Genomic DNA, 21091 nt, shown 5'->3' on the forward strand with positions numbered 1-21091 from the left:
ACCTCCTGAGTCGATCTAGCGCTTGGCGTCCGTCCGTCTGTCCATGTATTTGTTGTTCACAGGATTTCGGTCGCAATTATTAACCGATTTTGATGAAATTTGGTACAGGGAGTTTTTTTTGGGCACAAGAACGAACGTTATTGAATTTGGAAGAAATCGGATCAAATTTAGATATAGCTCCCATATATATGTATTGCCCGATTTCGACAAATGGGGTCACGTTGCACTTTTTTAGTAACCGATCGTCGTCAAATTTAGCACAAAATAATCTTCTGTATCACCCTTTAAGTCTGAAAATTTCATCGAAATCGGTTCAGATTTAGATATAGGTCCCATATATATGTATCGCCCGATTTTGTCAAATTAGGTCTTAAAACCCTTATTTATCAACCGATCTTACTCAAAGTTGGCGAAATGTAATCTTCTATGGCACTAACTATACGTGCAAAAAATCATCGAAATCGGTTCAGATTTAGCTATAGCTCCCATATATGTACCGCCCGATTTTTCTAAATAAAATAAAACTCAATTGAACAAATAATACAATGTTTGTACTATAATTTTCTCGAAGAGGAGCGGAGCGGAGCGGAGCGATTTTTTTTTTCTCGGAGCGGAGCGAGGAGCGGAGCGGTTTTTTTTCTCCGGAGCGGGAGCGGAGCGGAGCGAAAAAAATGGACCGCTCCGGATCCCTGGTACAAACATTGTATTATATGGTCAATTTACTTTTATTTTATGGGGGCACAGCGTGACCCCATTTGTCGAAATCGGGCGATACATATATATGTGAGCTATATCTAAATTTGATCCGATTTCTTCCAAATTCAATAGCGTTCGTCCTTGTGCCCAAAAAACTCCCTGTACCAAATTTCATCAAAATCGGTTAATAATTACGACCGGAATCCTGTAAAAAACAAATACATGAACAGACGGGCGGACACCAAGCGCTAGATCGACTCAGGAGGTGATTCTGAGTTGATCGGTATATATTTTATGGGGTCTAAAATCAATATTACTGGTAGGCACATTTTTTGGCAGATCAAACTTATTATACCCTAACCACTATGTGGTTTAGGGTATAATGACTTTAAAACAATGTGTTGAAACATTTTATTAATTTTGAAGATTTTTTCAGAAATATTAAATCCATTTTGACTTCATTAAAACGAAATTTTCATTCATGTTAGGATACACATTTTTATGTCGAATCACTTAGCTATAAGGACAAACAGCCTTATATGAAAAGTTTAGAGACCTTTAGACAAGGAAAAACTTTATTTCAGAGAAATACGTCTTCTATTCTAAGCAAAATTCGTATTCGTATTTTAAGCATGTGAAATATTTGGCCTCCCGACAATATTCTTTGCGGTGCACCATCTACTATTTAATATGTGATAAAAACCAAATTTATGAAAATGGACCAAATTCTGTTTGGTCCGAACATCGGACCAAATTTAAAAATTAGAAATCTTTTGGACCAATTTTGGTCCGATCGGGCCAAAACGGCAACGCTGATTGGAATTGAAAGTCTATACACAGAGTAGAAGTAACTACTCTCCGAAAGTTTTTATACCCTCCACCATAGGATGGGGGTATATTAACTTTGTCATTCCGTTTGTAACACATCGAAATATTGCTCTAAGACCCCATAAAGTATATATATTCTGGGTCGTGGTGAAATTCTAAGTCGATCTGAGCATGTCCGTCCGTCCGTCCATCCGTCCGTCTGTTGAAATCACGCTAACTTCCGAACGAAACAAGCTATCGACTTGAAACTTGGCACAAGTAGTTGTTATTGATGTAGGTCGGATGGTATTGCAAATGGGCCATATCGGTCCACTTTTACGTATAGCCCCCATTATAAGCGTAGGAAGGCCTCTGGGGAGGGGGCTTAGACCCCCCCCCCCCAGAAAAATTGTAGCCCCCCAGAATTTGAAAACCTATTTACGATTTTACATTTTTATAAAAATTAAACAAGTATATACTCGTACAACGCACAAAGTTCCACTAAAGACTTTCATGCTCAATCGAATTACTTGGATTGTGGTAGAAGTCTGATATTTATGAAATAAAGCTGTGGTGAACTTATGATGTCGTTGAATAAAAAATAGTAATTGATATTAAAACTATTCTTTGATAAATTAATATCTTAATAATGCTGCAAAAAAGCGTCGCCAAAAAAGAAGTGAAAATGTTCTTTATGGGTCTGGAAGTGGTACAAAATTGGCGGAGAAGCGATGAATGTGATATGAACTTGTCATAGAACGAATGTCCACCGTTTCAACAGCCGTTGCAATGAATTATCATCACTTCTTAAGGTGTGATCCGAATTCGGTGTTTTGAATGTGAATTAAAAATTTTGTGATATTTTCCCAAATAAATAATTTTTATACTTTTTTATGATTTTTAATGCATTCTAACGCTTGTTTGAAACGTTTTCCTTCGAATATTTTCAAATATTATCGATTTTTCTATAATGGATTTAGCATTTTTGTGGCAAAATTTGAATAATTTGTACCATTTTATTTATTCTTACTCTTTTTTAAACTATTTGAAAAAAGAAAACAGAAAATACGCATTAAAATATAAAAAAATGAAGTAAAAAAACTTCCTGTGTAGTTAAAATAGTTAACTTCTTTGTGAAGACATTTTTGGAAGTACTTTTAAAGTTGTGCCTTTAGAACAACTCCCAATTTTTTGCTGGGAAAAGTGTGGAACAACCGTACGGGAAATGAATCAACCACAGAAGTGGTACAGGACTAGTCCCTGGTGTGTATGGACCAGTCCCAGTTCTGATCAAAACGTATGGAAGGGACCGTCCACTTTAACATGGGTTTGTCATTGACGGAGTAAACTTACATTTTAGGACGCATCTTGGACTCATCCCAAAGGACACGTCCTGGGACAATTTAGCAGGAGCAACCCATAAACAGGTCCTCAGGAACCAGTCTCGGACAAACTCTTAGAAATCTCTTTCAATTTGGGCTCCTAATCGAACCCGACATGAAAAAAACTTTTGAAATATGTCGAACAAAAGGTTATTCTGATAATTTTATTTCACTAAATGTGAAAATTGCAACTAACTGGAGCACAGGTACCAGTTCTGTGATAGGTCCGTCAGTGGCAATTTGCACCAATTTCCCGTAGGGTACTTTTAGTTGCTTTATTATAAATTGATTGTCGAGTTATTTTGATGTCTATTTTTTATTCAATTTTATGAAATAAAACATTAGTTGAACCTATAAGTTCAGTCTATAAAGTTTTAGCTAGGGAGGCTATAGCCCCCCTAGGAAAATTGTCTAGATACGCTAATGGCCCCCATATAAACGGACCCCCAAAGTTGGCTTGCGAGGCCTCTAAGAGAAGCAAATTTCATCCGATCCGGCTGAAATTTGGTACATGGTGTTAGTATATGGTCTTTAACAACCATGCAAAAATTGGTCCACATGGGTCCATAATTATATATAGCCCCCATATAAACCGATCACCAGATTTGACCTCCGGAGCCTCTTGGAAGACCAAAATTCATCTGATTCAGTTGAAATTTGGTACGTGGTGTTAATATATGTGTTGTGAACTTATACGACTTTTCCGTTAATTTAAAATTTTGAATTTATTAACGTTCGTTTTTTACTTTTGTTTAAATGTACATTTATTTGTAACGTATATTTCATTTTATTCATTCAATTTGATTGAAGTCGTTTTAAAACTATGTAATGTGAAAACGTATGAAATATGTTTTTATGTATAAATACGATACGTTCAGTAATCATTTTCATTGTATCTTATCGATAAAAATCGATTCGCTTCTTCTCACGAAGGCTTAATCAAGTCATTCCAGGAGAAACCGCCAAGAGAGAAAGAATTAAGTAAGATTAACCTTTGTACTTTTTTATTACATAATCACATCGATTTACTTTATTTTATATTTTCCATTTAGATAATAAAACCTAACTTTGTAAACTACAACTCAGACTTTGTAATCGAATGAAAAGTTAAAGCGTGAATTTTATCGAGGACAACGTTTGCGTTTTATTATAATTCTTTATTCGAAAGGTTAAGTTGGCCATTTCTTAAGTGTGGAAACTTGACTTAAAACCACCAAAGTTACATTCGTAACATTGCTTTTATTATTTAATTCTCCTGGAGCGGAAATTTATGGTACGTCGTAGCCAACGAATTAAAGAGATGTCACAAGGAGGTAATGAGAGAGTTTACTTGCCGCTAGCAGCGGATGGAAGTGCAGCAGGCTCATCATCTGAGAGTGAACATGAAAAAACCATAGTGGGACAGGATGAAACTAATGCGAGTGAGACAATGGCAAGCTTAAGAGAAGAGATTCGAGTATTGAAGTCATCACTGCAAATGTTTATGGGTTCTTCCAATACACCGACAAGTGTTGCTCTGCCGCAACAGTCCAACTTTAATCAAAATGCAGTAACTGCGCCCACTACATTGCAATACAGTTTTGCATCTATGCCTAGTCATAGTATCACAACACCACAGACGTCAACGTCGAAAAAGATAAGTAACGATCATCAGCATATGTTTCGTCAACATATGAATTCGCCTCAAAATTTTACTCCTTACTTTCCACAGCCGTTTGTACAAACATATTATCCACCACCATATATACCAATGCAACAACAATCCAATTATTTGCCACTTTTTACACAACAAAGTAATTTGCCGCCGTCAATGTTGTTTGAACCGCCAATGTCATCTTGTGCAACGAATGCAGCTCCAGCGACACCACTGCCATCACAGAAAGAATCGATTGTAGCGCCGTCAACATCAACACAAGGGTCAGCAGTGCCAAACGTATCAACACAGTCTCAATATATGGCGAATAATTTTGTACCGGCATTACATCAAGCACCACAATCACAGTCGAACACAACGGTGCCGCCAACGTACATGCAAACACAATCGTCGACATTCGCGACCCCACAAAATAACACAGATGGTATATTTAATCAATCATCACAACAAACCGGTGAACGATCAATTCGAAAACTTCACGATTTGCCCGAGTTTTGTGGGCAACCTGAACAATGGCCCATGTTTGCAGTTTCATTTAAGGAAACAACCCGTATTTATAAATATACAAATCTAGAAAATTTAACACGGCTGCAAAGAGCCCTGAAAGGAGAAGCCAAAGCTAAAGTGGAAGCGTTTTTGATTTACCCAGAGAGTGTTGACCAGGTGATGTCAACGTTGGAATTCCATTTCGGCCGTCCACAGATAATGATTCGATCCCAACTGTCAAAGGTACGATCATTTCCTATAATTTCTGGTAAGAAAATATCCGAAATAATAAATTATAGTACGATGGTATCGAATCTTACCGTTTTTTTGGAAAACGCAGGGGCAATGCCACATTTGTGTAATCCAACATTACTAGAAGAACTAGTGAATAAATTACCCCTTTCCAAACGTGAGGAATGGGCAAAAGTTTCTTTAAATAATTTTGGACAATATCCGACTATACGTCAATTCAGTGCTTGGCTTCAGGACGTCGTCACCTACGTTTCACTAGCCACTGAAACAGATTTCAATAAATCCGATGGTGTGACAAACAAATATGGGAAGGTAAAGCAGTCTTTTGCCATTACAGCGGATGAGGGTCGAAAGAATGTGTGTGTCATTTGTGGACAAAATCACATAATATATTATTGTAACAAGTTTAAAAGTATGCTTACAGCTGATAGATGGAAGATAGTGAAAGAGAATTATTGAGAGATTATGCTTTAGTTGTTTGAAAGCAGATCACATCTCCCAAAAATGTAGCAACCGCCAACAGTGTACAGCAGCTGATTGCCAAAAATACCACAATCGTTTATTACACGAAGTTGGGAAAAATAGTAATAATGTAAATGGTAATCGAAACAACAATATACAGAGTAAAGAAATACAAGCTGCAGCTGATGGAATAGAAAATGTCACATCACCGGTAACAACTATATTGGACGATTGTGCAAAAAAGAAAACATTATTTAAATATCTGCCAGTACAATTAAGGGGTCCTAAAGGCTCTGTAGTTATAATAGCCTTTATTGACGACGGATCGAGAATTTCTTTATTGGAAGACAGGGTTGCTAAACAAGTTGGTTTGAGTGGACCGTGCACTAATTTGTCACTAGGCTGGATTGGTGGCAAGAAATCAAACGAAATGTCAATGAGAATCGATTTAGAAATTGGAAATCGAAATGGGCAATATTTTCAAATGAGAAATGTTCGAACGACTAACAATTTAAAATTGCCATCGCAATCTCTTAATTTTGCAAATTTTAATAATCGTTTCCCTGTTTTAGAAAATACCAAAGTTGATGATTATTTTGACGTCAGTCCTAAGATGTTAATTGGGCTACCCCATATTAGATTAGTGCGACCACAAAAAGTATTGGACCTTGACGAAAACTTTTCAGTGCATCAAACTCTTCTTGGCAACGTTTTGTTTGGCTCAAATGAGGACTCAGCTGATAATACGGTATGTGTAATTGATGTCAGCGATTACAACGATCTTCAGCAGCAAGTGGCAGAATATTTTTCAATGGAAGGTTTTGGAATGAAACCAGTTGTTCCCATTATATCAGAAGATGATAAACGTGCAGAAGAAATTCTTAAAAATACAACAAAGAAAATTGGGCAACACTATGAAACAGGACTTTTGTGGCGTAAAGATGAATATGAATTCAAGGATACTTATTCTGTGGCTCTCAATCGTCTTCAAGGCATCGAGGCAAAAATGAATAAAGATGAAAAACGAACGAATTTGAACAAAAATGGCAAATTGAGACTAGTTTTCGACGCTGCGGCAAATATTAATGGAGAGTCTTTCAACTCAAGGCTTATGAAAGGTCCTAGTAAATACCAACCAAAACCGCTGCTTTCTATTTTCTTCAAATTTCGTCAAGGCAAAATTGGTGTATGTGGAGATATACGCGAAATGTTTCACAGGATTAATATTCGACATCCAGACCAAACAGCACAGAGGTTCTTATGGCGACGTGGCGATAGTACAAAAGTTCCCGATATATATGCAATGAGTGCAATGATTTTTGGATCTGCCAGTTCACCGTGCAGTGCACAGTATATCAAAAATTTGAATGCGGAGTACTATTGTGATTCATACCCTAAAGCATACAGGGCCATAGTTGACTGTCATTATGTCGATGATTTCGTTGCAAGTTTTGACACAATAGGCGAGGCGTTATCTGTAACAAAAGATGTAATACGAATACATAGAGAGGCAAATTTTGAGCTTCGAGGTTTCGTATCAAATTCATTCGAAATTTTGCGATCACTTTTATCTGAAGACGATAATTGTAACACCGAATTTAAAAATTTTTGTGGTACAGAAACTACATGCGAAAAGATCTTGGGACTATTTTGGTCAACAAAAACGGACTCATTTTATTTCAATTTAAAATTGTCTCGACTTCCCTTAGCGGTACAAGAAGGTAAAAGAATTCCAACTAAAAGCGAAGTGCTAAGCGTGACAATGTCGATTTTTGATCCATTTGGTTTCATAGCCAATATTGTGATTCGATCAAAACTCATGATTCAAGAGTTGTGGAAATTTAATATTGATTGGAATGCGCCAATCCCAATTGAAACTTATCGCAAATGGTACGAGTGGTTCACAGAGCTACAAAATGTAAAATATGTGGAGATTCCAAGGTGTTACGACGCAAACTTCATGGATCCGGCCACATCTTGTGATCTACATGTATTCGTAGATGCCAGCGAAGTGGCATTTGCCGCCGTTTGCTACTGGCGAATCACATATAGTAGTAAAATAGAAATTCAGTTTGTTTCTGGCAAAGTGAAATGTGCTCCACTTAAACCTCTGTCTATACCCAGGCTTGAACTCCAATCAGCTGTTTTGGGAGTGCGATTGAAGGAAGCTATAATTTCCAGTCATGACATAAAGCCGAAAAATATCATATTCTGGTCCGATTCTAAAACAGTAATTAGGTGGATTCAATCTGACTGTAGAATTTATAAACAATTTGTCTCCCATCGAATTGCGGAGATATTGGAACATTCAATAGTGGAAGAGTGGAGGTGGATTCCCGGGTCACAAAATCCGGCGGATGATGCAACGAGGCCCCACTCATTTTCCGGAAAGGCATCCCGCTGGCTGAAAGGACCAGATTTTTTGAAAACAAAACCAGAAAATTGGCCGACTCTCCAGGACGACGTAAAGAAGGTTGATAATGATCCAGAGATAAGAACAAAATTTATAATAGCTACAACGGTGAGTGATCCTCTTTTTTACTATAGTGAAGACACAAAATATTATAAACTTCTGCGTGTAACAGCATGGTTTAACCGAGCAGTTGATATCTTTAAAAGAAAAATGTTTGCGGATTTTAAGGCTACTTTAAGCTTTATGCCATATTTAACCTCCAAGGAGATAAAAATAGCTGAAACATTTTGGTGCAAGCGTGCACAAGATGAATATTTCCAAAAAGAATATGAAGCTTTGGCTGGTGGATTTAATGTTTCAAAGAAGAGTCAGATCTATAAATTATCTCCATTTTTGGGCGAGGACAATTTAATAAGAATTTCAGGACGTATTGAAAACGCTACATGTGTTGGACCATCCACTAAACAGCCAATAATTTTGCCAAAGGACCATTTAATCACTAAATTAATTGTAAAACAGTACCACGAAGATTTTTTGCATCAGAACCAAGAGTCCATCTGTGCAGCCATTAGAACGAAGTTTTGGATACCTTGCCTGAGACAACTTGTTAGAAGAGCCAAGAAAAATTGTCAAATTTGCAAAAATCGTAACGCCGTTCCAAAGCCTCCTTTAATGGGTCAATTACCGGAAGATCGTGTCATTCCGTTTGTAAGAGCGTTTTCATATACTGGCGTCGATTTTATTGGCCCATATACAGTTTCGTTGGGAAGACGTAGTGAAAAGAGATGGGTCGCCCTTTTCACTTGTTTAAGTACAAGAGCAATCCACCTCGAACTTGCAAAGGATTTATCAACAAATGCTGTCATTCTTTGTATACGAAACTTTATAAATAGACGGGGAATTCCCGTGCGTATTAGAAGCGACCGAGGTACCAATTTCATTGGGGCCAGCAAAGAAGATTTCGCGTTTGATTTCTGTAAAGTTGGTGACGAGCTTACAAAGCGAGGAATTGAATGGGTTTTTAACAGCCCGGCCGACCCCTCAGCTGGTGGGGCATGGGAGAGGATGGTGCGAGCTGTCAAAAATGTGTTGTCATTCACGCTGAAAGAGAAATCGCCTCAAGTAGAAACGTTAAGTAGTCCACTTATCGAGGCAGAAAATTTAGTAAACTCTCGACCTTTAACCCATCTACCTATTGAAACTGAAGACAGCGAACCCCTCACGCCAAACCATTTTTTGCTGGGCTGTTCTAATATTGTCCAAACACCTGCTGTAAATGAAAACGTTTGTTTGAAGAAGCAGTGGCACATATTGCAGCAGATGAAGCAAACATTTTGGAAACGTTGGGTACAGGAGTATCTTCCAGACTTAGTTAGGCGGACAAAATGGTTTCAGCCGGTACCACCAATAAAAATTGGAGATGTTGTTGTTGTTTGTGATGGAAATGTGGCGCGTGGTGAATGGAAACGTGGTGTAGTGGCGGAAGTTTGTACAGCGGCCGATGGTCAAGTTCGTTCGGCAGTGGTAAAAACATCGGCAGGCATGTTGCGTCGTCCCGTATATTTCATTTTATTCATTCAATTTGATTGAAGTCGTTTTAAAACTATGTAATGTGAAAACGTATGAAATATGTTTTTATGTATAAATACGATACGTTCAGTAATCATTTTCATTGTATCTTATCGATAAAAATCGATTCGCTTCTTCTCACGAAGGCTTAATCAAGTCATTCCAGGAGAAACCGCCAAGAGAGAAAGAATTAAGTAAGATTAACCTTTGTACTTTTTTATTACATAATCACATCGATTTACTTTATTTTATATTTTCCATTTAGATAATAAAACCTAACTTTGTAAACTACAACACAGACTTTGTAATCGAATGAAAAGTTAAAGCGTGAATTTTATCGAGGACAACGTTTGCGTTTTATTATAATTCTTTATTCGAAAGGTTAAGTTGGCCATTTCTTAAGTGTGGAAACTTGACTTAAAACCACCAAAGTTACATTCGTAACAATATGGCCTCAAACTCCCATGCAAAAATTGGTCGAAATCGGTCCATAATCATATATAGGCCCCATATAAACCGATCCCCAGATTTGACCTCCAGAGCCCCTTGGAAGAGATTTGGTTTTGGAACCTCTTGGAGGAGCAAATTTCATCCGAGTGAGTTGAAATTTGGTACATTGTGCTAGTATATGGTCATAAACAACCAGTTTTAAGATACCACAACCCAAGTACTTCGATTGTGGATGACAGTCTTTCGTAGAAGTTTCTACGCAATCCATGGTGGAGGGTACATAAGATTCGGCCTGGCCTTGTTTTTTTTTTTTTGCAACAGACGTAGAGAAGAGGTTTTGTTATATTTGTAATGTGTGTGTGTTTATGTTTGCAACAACCTCCATCGAAATCAGTCCGTGGTATACCTACGAATATTCTTACTCAGATCTAGTGTTACCTAATTTCGCTTTTTTCCCCTTTATTGTAAAAATACATTTTCGAACAGCGTTTTTAAGAAATGTTCGTTCTCAAGAAAAGTAGATAACATGCAATAATACAAATCAAGTCATTAGTATTCCATGTGAGAAAAAATTAAAATAAATGTATATGTGCACATTTTTCAACCAAAATTGAAACTATGCATAATTTTAATTAAATTTTCGAGAACTAATATCAGAAATAAGAGAATGCTAGGATATAGTGCAATGGTAAAGCAAATATGAATGTCCTTACACTGAAAAAAGCATGCCCGGTTCCAAAGATTTTGTCTTTACTTTAACAGTTTGGGTATTAATTCCGAGCCAAAGAAGCGGAGAATACAAGTAAGGATACTTTAAAGACGCAATTCTCTTTTAAATTTGGGGGTTATGTACTTGCTTCTAGGAAGCAAATGTTAATTTTTCATTTTTTTTAGATTTTTTCGTCAGTTGTTATCAAAATCCTTTAAAAACGAGTTAACGACAATTTTATTTTCCATATCAAGACTCGACTTCCAGTAGAAATTATGCTATGTTTCAAGTAAAAAGCGTCTTTAAAATAAAGTGTTGAAAAACATGTCTTATTTTTTAACGATTTTTTGCTTTGTAGGCAAGATGCAAAAAGGAAACAAATTTAAAGACAATTTTAGTAATTTTAAAGAATTTTTCTTAATTATTAAAGTCATGTTGACCTTACCTCAAAAATTTTATCTTTCATGTTATGATACACATTTTTAAGTAAAATCACTTAATTATAAGGACATTACAACTTCATTTAAAAGTTTATTGACTTTTGGACAAGGAAAAAAACTTTATTTTAAAGAAATGCGTCTTCCATGTTAAGCAAAATTTGCATTCTTATTCCAAGGACATGAAATCTTTGACTTCACGACAATATTTTTTTCAGTGTAGAAAACTAAAAAATTAAATATAAATAAGATCGTTTAATTGCATTTATTTGACCTTCATTACAAACATATTTGTAGTAATACGGGATGAAATTGATCGAAAGTACTGTTGTTACTTTTACAGCACATACTACACTGAAAAAATATTGTCATTATGTCAAAGATTTCATGTCTTTAAAATACGAATGCAAATTTTGCTTAGCATAGAAGACGCATTTCTCTAATATAAAGTTTTTTTCCTTGGCCAAAAGTCGATAAACTTTTCAATGAAGTCGTATTATCCTTATAATTAAGTGATTTCACTTAAAAATGGGTATCATAACATGAAAGAAAAAAAATTTGGGCTAAGGTCAACTTGACTTTAATAATTCAGAAAAATTCTTAACATTTAATGAAATTGTCTTCAAATTTGTTGCCTTTTTGCATCTTGACTACAAAGCAAAAAATCGTTCAAATATAGGACATGCTTTTCAACACTTCATTTTAAAAATGTTTATTACTTGAAACATATCATAATTTCTACTGGAAGTCAAGTCTTAATTTGGAAAATAAAGTTGTCGTTAACTCGTTTTTAAAGGACTTTCATAGCATACGAAGAAAAAAAGCTGAAAAAGCGAAAAATTAAAGTTTGTTTCCTAGAAGCAAGAACACAAAACCCAAATTTAAAAGAGAATTGTGTCTTAAAAATATCCTTATTTGTATTCTCCGCTTCTTTGGCTCGGAATCAATACCAAAATTTTTAAAGTAAAGCCGAAATCTTTGGAACCGGGAATGCTTTTTTTTCAGTGTAGAGATATATTTTGACATTTGCCGTTTTTGAAAACAATTACTAAAAAACACGTTGTGTTTTCCCCAATGTACGTACGTACAAAAATACATATCGTACATTTTAAACGTTTACTCACACTACGCTAAGTACTAGCTATATTTGAAATTACCTACACAGTGTAATTTCAAAGTTACACATTTCATTCAAGTAATATTTTAATATTCCGGAGCGGAGCGGTTTCCAAATGAAAAACCGCTCCGCTCCGGATTTTAGAAATGCCGCTCCGGCAAAAAAGGGCTTGCTCCGCTCCGCTCCGGATCCCTGGTTTTAAATTTTCGCACCACACAGTTCATTCTTGATATAAAACAGTTTTTTTTTTGTGTATATTTCCAATTTCGGAAAAATTGGATAAAATTTACGGTTTCTGGAAACCCAAGAAGTTAAATCGGGAGATCGGTCTACATGAGGTTTATGCCAAAACATGGTCTGCTGCACACCATATTCCCCACATCTATTTATGGACCTAAATCAGATAAAGCTTGAGTGGTATAGACGTCCAAGATGGGGGCTATACCAAACCATGCAGGGATACACCCGATATGCCCAGCATCTATTTATGGACCCAAAATTGCACTAGATTTCGACTTTCAGGCAAATCTTAATAAAAATCGGTTCATATGGGGACTATACCAAATCGTAGACTAATCCACATAATAGTTGGTAAACTTATTTAAGGACCTGAAATACCTCTATATTTTCAGGCAGATCGGATAAATATTGTGGTGTGTAGAAGCTTCGGAAGTCAAGTCGGGAGATCGGTGAGGATTTTCAAATTTCAAGACGATAACGCCATTATTGAAGGCTGTAGTCAGACAGACGGATATGATTATATCGTTAGAACTCCTTCCTGATCAAGAATATATACTCAATATATGTACTTTGATTTTGTGCTGACTATCGGTCTTTTCAATGCCTATTACAAACTACAATTTAACCCCCTTCGGAACTATAGTAAATCAGGCCTAAACTATACTTTTTCAATGTTCAAGAAAACAAATTGAAAACTCTTCTGCTATTAGCAGTTGATCCAACTACTAAACCTTATTTGTGCCACTGGGTAAGAAACAATAATAGTTGGAATATTTGGCCATATATGAACAAACATCATTTCAGTGGTATGCTTGTGTAGTGGCAACGAAATGAAATTTATGAACCTAGCGAGTCATTTATTCTTCGGTAAAAGCGCATTTATGCAAATCTTTTGCTATTTGAGTATGTGCACACATTTAACAAAGACTTAGAAAACCTTCTAAAAAAGAGATTTTAATTCAATCATAGAAATATGTATATATGGAAAAGGCCAAAATTTTGATAAATAGAAAATGTTGGAATAATAGAAAGCAAAGAAAATGTTTATTAACTAACATAAGGATGACGCCAGTTGTCTTGATTGAAAATATTGGGGTAAAAAGAATAAACCGAAAAACTAAATTAAAAGAACCTATTCAAAATATATTTAGGAAATCTCAACACTGAACCATGCAGATAACCACTCCTACTCTCCACCATGAGATTGGCCCATGTCTCATGCGCAACAAATACTCGTATATAGATCACGATCAGTTTATGAATTGAAAATAACACTATAATATATAAATTACTAACACTAAATTATTAAGAAAGGGAATCGGAAAATCCACCAATATAGATAACCTCCATCTCAAAGAAGAAGTAAGTTCGCCAAGACCGAAACTTAAATACCCAGCACTATATGTTAGATCAAATATAATACTTTCCTTTGAAACCGTCGTCGTCGTATGAGGATTCTTGATAAGACTTAAAGAGGATTTGATAAAATGCCAGGATTCAAGTCCCAAAAAAAAAAAAAAACATTGGAAGTTGTTCTACAAACATTTCTTTTAAAGTGCATACCGAGATCCCACATCGATTTTTTTCCACTTCCGATGCAGTCCTTTTGGACAAGAATTAGAAAGTACGGAATTAGGACATTTTAAGTGAAAATTGAAGTTTCGGACAAATATATTTTGCAAAAGAGAATAGAATATCAATAAAAAAAAAATAAAAAAATCATCATGAACCTGTGCCGTTTGACTTTTTCACGTCCATGGAATTTCTTTTGAGAAGGTTTTGCATATTATGATAATTTTTAATTTTTTTGTTGTTAATTTTTAATGAAAACAAGTATATACGGCATTAAGTTCGGCCAGGCCGAATCTTATGTACACTCCACCATGGATTGCGTGTAAACTTTTACTAAAGACTGTCGTCCACGATCGAATTACTTGGGTTGCGGTAACACCTGCCGATAGCAAGGTATCTTAAAACTTCGTACCACCGTCTTCTAAATTGTAACTAAGTCTATACGGGGTATATATTAAACAAAAAAGGCCGATTAAATACTGATATAAATCAGTTTGACAAAATTTTCTATAGAAATAAAATTTTGACAAAATTTCCTATAGAAATCAAATTTTGACCAATTTTACTATGGAAATAAAATTTTGACAAAATTTCCTATAAAAATAAAATGTTTACTAAATTCTCTATAAAAATTAAATGTTGACAAAATTTTCTATAGAAATAAAATTAACAAGTATATAAAGCAGTAAGTTCGGCCGGGCCGAATCTTATGTACACTCCACCATGGATTGCGTAGAAGCTTCTACGAAAGACTGTCATCCATAATCGAATTAATTGGGGTGTGGTATCTTAGAACTTCTTAACATCGTTTTCTAAATGGTGAGTTAGTCCATACGTGGTATATATTAGACAAAGAAGGTACACCCTCACAAAAAATCGCTTCTGTAACATATACTCCCAAACATATTTTGCTTCAAGCATATACATTTTTGGGTATTGCCCAAACATTTATATGTTTGATCTCTACCAATATATAATATGTTTGAAAGCATATTGGTCTAAACAATATATGTTTGGGTAGTCTAAGTTCCAAACATTTTGTATTTTTGCATCCAAATTCAATAAAGTCGTCTTCCAAAAAACAATATGTTATTATGTGACCATAGAATATGTTTGGAAGCATTTTGCACCCAAAAATATTATATGCTTAAAAAAATTCTCCCAAACAATATTGTGCTCAAAATTTTATTTATTTATTTATTTATTTACAATCATAATGAATTATGAAAATAAACAGGTAATATAGGTGCTAACAACATAGGTTTTCGACCTGAATGCTCAAAATTTTGTTTCTGCCCAATTGTATATTCCCCATCTTTCTCACTTCCACGAGATTTTTTAGTTCTTAGCACCTTTTTCTGTAATACAAACATTGTAGAAGAAATTATTCAATTTTATGATTTTTTTTATTTTAATTTTACCTTTTGCCGGACGGGGATTCGAACAGCGGACCACACAGTTTGTAAGGATCAAAGAAGTAGCTGATCAATTGCCCAAGGAAAAATAAAATGTTAATTTTGTAATAACAAGTAACAACCGCCAACTTAATTCAATATCGCTCTCTGTTAAATAGCGCTCCAAGCTACTAAACACATATATGTTTATAGGCTATTTCTAAATTAATATATGTTTGCATCCAAGCATATTATATTTACAAACATTTTATGTCCCAAACATAACATGTTCTAACATATTAACATATATGTCCCAAACATGTTATGCTAGTTTATGAACATTATATGCTTGCACTCAAAAAAATTGTGTTCAAAAATTTGTGTTCCAAACATATAATGTTTATAGCCAAACATATGAAAAACAGTCTTTTTCATCCGTGTACGTATAGGTAAGTCTACAAATAATTACGAATCGATATGGACTTTTGCACGGTACGTAGAGAGCCAGAATTGAAATATGGGGGTCGCTTATATGGGGGCTATATAGAATTATGAACTTGATATGGACCAATTTTTCTGTGATTGGGGATCGATTTATCTGAGGGCTATATATAACTATAGACCATTATGGACCTAGTTAGGCATGATTGTTAACGGCCATATACTAGCAGAATGTACCAAATTTCACCTGACTCGGATGAAATTTGCTCCTCCAAGAGGTTCCAAAACTAAATCTCGGGATCGGTTTATATGGGGGCTATATATTATTATGGACCACGTGTACCAAATTTCAACCAGATCGGATGAATTTTGCTTCTCCAAAAGGCACCGGAGGTCAAATCTGGGGATCAGTTTTTATGGGGGCTATATATAATTATGGACTGATATGAACCAATTCCTGCATGGTTGTTGGGTACCATATACTAACATCACGTACCAAATTTCAACTGACTCGGATGAAATTTGCTCCTCCAAGTGGCTCCAAAACCAAATCTCGGGATCGGTTTATATGGGCGATATATATGATTATGGACTGATATGGACCACTTTTGGCATGGTTGTTAAATATCATGTACTAACACCACATACCAAATTTCAACCGAATCGGTTGAATTTTGCTCTTCCACGAGGCTCCAGAGGTCAAATCTGGGGATCGGTTTATATGGGGGCTATATATAATTATGGACCGATGTGGACCAATTTATGCATGGTTGTTAGAGACCATATACCAACACCACGTACCAAATTTCAGCCGGATCGGATGAAATTTGCTTCTCTTAGAGGCTCGGCAAGCCAAATCGGGGGATCGGTTAATATGGGGGCTATGTATAATTATTGACCGATGTGGACCAATTTTTCCATGGTTGTTCGAGACCATATACCATGATTGTCCGAGACAATATAAAAGTGGACCGATATGGTCCATTTGCAATACCATCTGACCTACATCTATAACAACTACTTGTGCCAAGTTTCAAGTCGATAGCTTGTTTCGTTCGGAAGTTAGCGTGATTTCAGCAGACGGACGGACGGACGGACATGCTCAGATCGGCTCAGAATTTCACCACGACCCAGAATATATATACTTTATGGGGTCTTAGAGCAATATTTCGATGTGTTACAAACGGAATGACAAGTTAATATACCCCCCTTCCTATGGTGGAGGGTATAATAATATACCCCCCATCGTATGGTGGAGTGTATAAAAACAGTCGTTTAAATCAAAAGTGAAAATAGACCCTGATTTTGCTTTGAGATCAATTTTCATGCTTCAGTTGCATTTGGTTAGTTCATATTTATTATAAATCATAGTTCCACTTTTGGTGTAATGTTTAATTTAGTTTTTGTGCTGATTTTCCTGGCACTCAGTATCATACCGCCTTTTTGGAGCCCTACTTCACTTAGGTTTAGAGGTTTATTTTCATGTGGCCCGTATTCACAGCGCAATTTTGAAACAAATGCGTATAAACTATTTCGCATCGATTGTTTCAAATTTTGTCTTATTAAAAAAACATGTTTTCTTCTTTAAGTATTTTGGGTTTAATGCTGACTGTATATACTGTATATTTGTGAGAATTGTAGGCTTCTCGAATTGCTGTGTTTAATTCACGTCATTTCATTTGTATTCATATGTGGTTATTTATGTTTTTTCCACTTTCCACGTATACTCACTTATACAAAAATGTTCACATACAACATAAATACACTAAAAAAGAAAACCTTTGGAAAGTTTTCGTTTTTTTTACAGTTTTGTGAATTTCCTCGAAAAGCTTAATAATTTATCATCAAACAAATTTGTTAGTTACAAAAATTTATTTTTGCAATAAAATATATCCCAATACGACACATTTCGTGGTTAGGAAGATAAGTTTTAATATAGTACCATGCATGTCGGACATGCTTTAGAAATCTTGCAACACAAGTTTTCCATTTGCCCCGGGAAAAAGTAACATTATGCTCTTAAACATATTTGAGGTGATCATAATATTCCTTGTATTGGTGTTCCAAATTTTTTTGTTTTTTGCATTTTTCACAAACTTAATTTATCTTCCAAATAAGATTTTTTACAATGAAAAGTAAATGGTAAACGATTTTTTTTTTTGTCTTAAATTCTAAGAGTTATGTAAAAGTTTTGACAAATAAATATTGTTTCCCGTTTATTTTCGCTGTAAGGAAATTTGTTTGGAGGAAAAGTATATACTTTTTTATGATAAGCGCTGATTTTTTACAGAATATGAATTTCATTTAGACTAACTCCAAAAAAAACAAAGCCGAAAGTTCGGCCAGATCGAATCTTAGGTACTCTCAACCATGGATTACGTAGAAACTTCTACTAAAGACGGTCATTCACAATTAAATTACGTGGGTTGAGGCCGATGGCAAGGCATATTAAAACTTCTTAACATCATCTTCTACAATGTAAGTTAGTCCATGTGGGATATATAATAGACAAAAAAAAAAGCCGATTAAATACGTATATATTCAGTTCTTGACCGGTATATATAGGGAAGAAATAATTACGAACCGATATAAACCTTTTTGCGGTAATTATAGAGCCAGACTTGAAATATGGAGGTCGCTTTATATGAGGGCAATATACAATTATGAAAACGAGTCTACAAAAATGGCAGATTTTTTACTGTTTGGTAGATTGGTAGAATTCTTGATGTTTTTTTTTGGAAGATTTTGCAAAATGTTCCTCTCCAACTATGAAATGCTTCATAAATTTTCATAGAAATAACATTTTGACAACATTTTCTACGATTTTGACAAAATTGTCTATAGAAATAAATTTTTGACCAAATTTTGTATAGAAATTATATTTTGACAAAATTTCCTAAAGACATAAAATGTTGACAAAATTTTCTATAGAAATATATAATTTTGACAAAATTTTCTATGACAATAAAATGTTGGTAGATTATTTTTGGCTCGAGTGGCAATCGTGATTTTTCTGTGATTGGGGATGGGTTTTGCATAGGAGTTTGAGGCCATATATTAACACCACGTACCAAATTTCAACTGAATCAGATGAATTTTGGTCTTCCAAGAGGCTCTGGAGGTCAAATCAGGTTTATATGGGGGCTATATATAATTATGGCCCGATTTTAACCAATTTTTGCATAGGAGTTTGAGGCCATATATTAACACCACGTACAAAATTTCAACTGAATTAGATGAATTTTGGTCTTCCAAGAGGCTCCGGAGGTCAAATCTGGGGGATCGGTTTATATGGGGGCTATATATAATTATGGACCGATGTGGACCAATTTTTGGCATGGTTGTTAGAGACCATATACTAACGCCATGTACCGAATTTCAGCCGGATCGGATGAAATTTGTTTCTCTTAGAAGTTCCGAAAGCCAAATCTGAAGATCGGTTTATATGGGGGCTATATATAAATATGGACCGATGTGAACCAATGTTTGCATGGTTGTTAGAGACCATGTACAAACAACAACAACAAATTTCAGCCAAATCGGATGAAATATGCTTCTCTTAGAGGCTCCATAAGCCAAATTTGGGGTTCCGCTTAACATATATGGGGGCTATACGTAAAAGTGAACCGATATGGCCCATTTGTAATACCATCCGACCTACATCAACAACAACTACTTGTGCCAAGTTTCAAGTCGATAGCTTGTTTCGTTCGCAAGTTCGCGTGATTTCAACAGACGGACGGACATGCTTAGATCGAGTCAGAATTTCATCACGACCCACAATATACATACCTTATGGGGTCTTAAAGAAATATTTCGATGTGTTACAAACGGAATGACAAAGTTAATGTACCCCCCATCCTACGTAGGAGGGTATAAAAAACAAGTATTTACGGCCGTAAATTCAGCCAGATCGAATCTTAGGTACCATCCACCATGGATTGCTTAGAAAGTTCTACTACAAACCGTCTACATCCAATATCGTTTGCAATTCGGCGTCTTCAAACTTGTTTGGTGGTCGTCTACGTTCTTCATTTCTCACATCAAAATCATTGTCTCTGAACCGCTGAAACCATCTTTTGCATTTTGCTTCTTCATTTTGATCACCATATGTCCTCGATAAGCATTCGATGCGACTCTGCAGCACTTTTCTTCAAATGGAAACATAAATTTTATGTTTTCCGCAAATCATCACTTTCTGGTACAAAATTCAAAATTTTTAACACGATGAAAAATATGATGTTGTCTGTTCAATGACTAAACAGATGTCATAGAAAACAAACAAAAGGGCTCGTTCACAACAAATGTTCTCTATTGAGTCATTTGTATCTTGACGCTCACTTCCCAGCAAAAACTTGGTAAGCACTAGTGATTCTTTCAGTAATACCGGTAATCAAAACGTTACTACTTGCAGTATTACCTGGGATTTAAAAATAATAACTTACCTGTGTAGGCAAAAAGTGATTCTTTCTATTAATACCGGTAATCAAAATCATATCTTGAGGTCCGCGTTCGGCTCTACAATGGGCACCGTTAATAGTAGCGATAAGAAATGCCAAATTACATTTCAGAAAAAAATCCCAATAAAATATACCTTTGTTTTCTAAAGTTGTATAGTACATACTTTATATTACAAAATAACATCATTGAATAGATCCATGTCCTGGAGCGTGGTATAGTGTGTTGCATTATAAAACAACAGGGGTGAGTTCGCACGTTTTGGGTATCTTTTAGAGGTGTGCACGTGACACGAAATTTTCGTGACTCACGAAAATTTTCGTGACTCACGCGTGAGCCGTGAGTCACGATGGAGTCAATCTCGTGAGCGTGCGTGAGCGTGATCAAGCTGAAAATTTTCGTGCGTGAGCGTGAGTCACGAAAAAAAATTCTTCGTGAATGTGCGTGAGTAAAAATGTTTGATAATTACACTCACGAAAACAAAATCACGCTCACGATTTGAATCACGATAACTACTTTAATCACGCTCACGATTTAAATCACGCTCACGAT

General features: G+C 35.5%; 1 protein-coding gene across 1 annotated transcript; it reads left to right on the forward strand.

Annotated features, from left to right (window-relative positions):
• Positions 1 to 4155: 4155 nt before the first annotated feature.
• LOC142234067 (uncharacterized) lies at positions 4156 to 9742 on the forward strand. Its single transcript, XM_075305152.1, has 2 exons — positions 4156 to 5689; positions 5766 to 9742. Exons 1-2 carry the CDS (start codon positions 4156 to 4158, stop codon positions 9740 to 9742), a joined length of 5511 nt encoding a protein of 1836 aa, XP_075161267.1.
• The last annotated feature ends 11349 nt before the right edge of the window (positions 9743 to 21091 follow it).

Source organism: Haematobia irritans, chromosome 1 (genome assembly GCF_050003625.1).
Source record: "Haematobia irritans isolate KBUSLIRL chromosome 1, ASM5000362v1, whole genome shotgun sequence".
NCBI lineage: Eukaryota > Metazoa > Arthropoda > Insecta > Diptera > Muscidae > Haematobia > Haematobia irritans.

Coding starts and splice junctions, on each gene's coding strand:
- LOC142234067 (XM_075305152.1), top strand. CDS start 4,156: ATGGTACGTCGTAGCCAACGAATTAAAGAGATGTCACAAGGAGGTAAT. Junction 5,690..5,765: donor TTATTGTAACAAGTTTAAAA/GTATGCTTACAG, acceptor GTTTGAAAGCAG/ATCACATCTCCCAAAAATGT.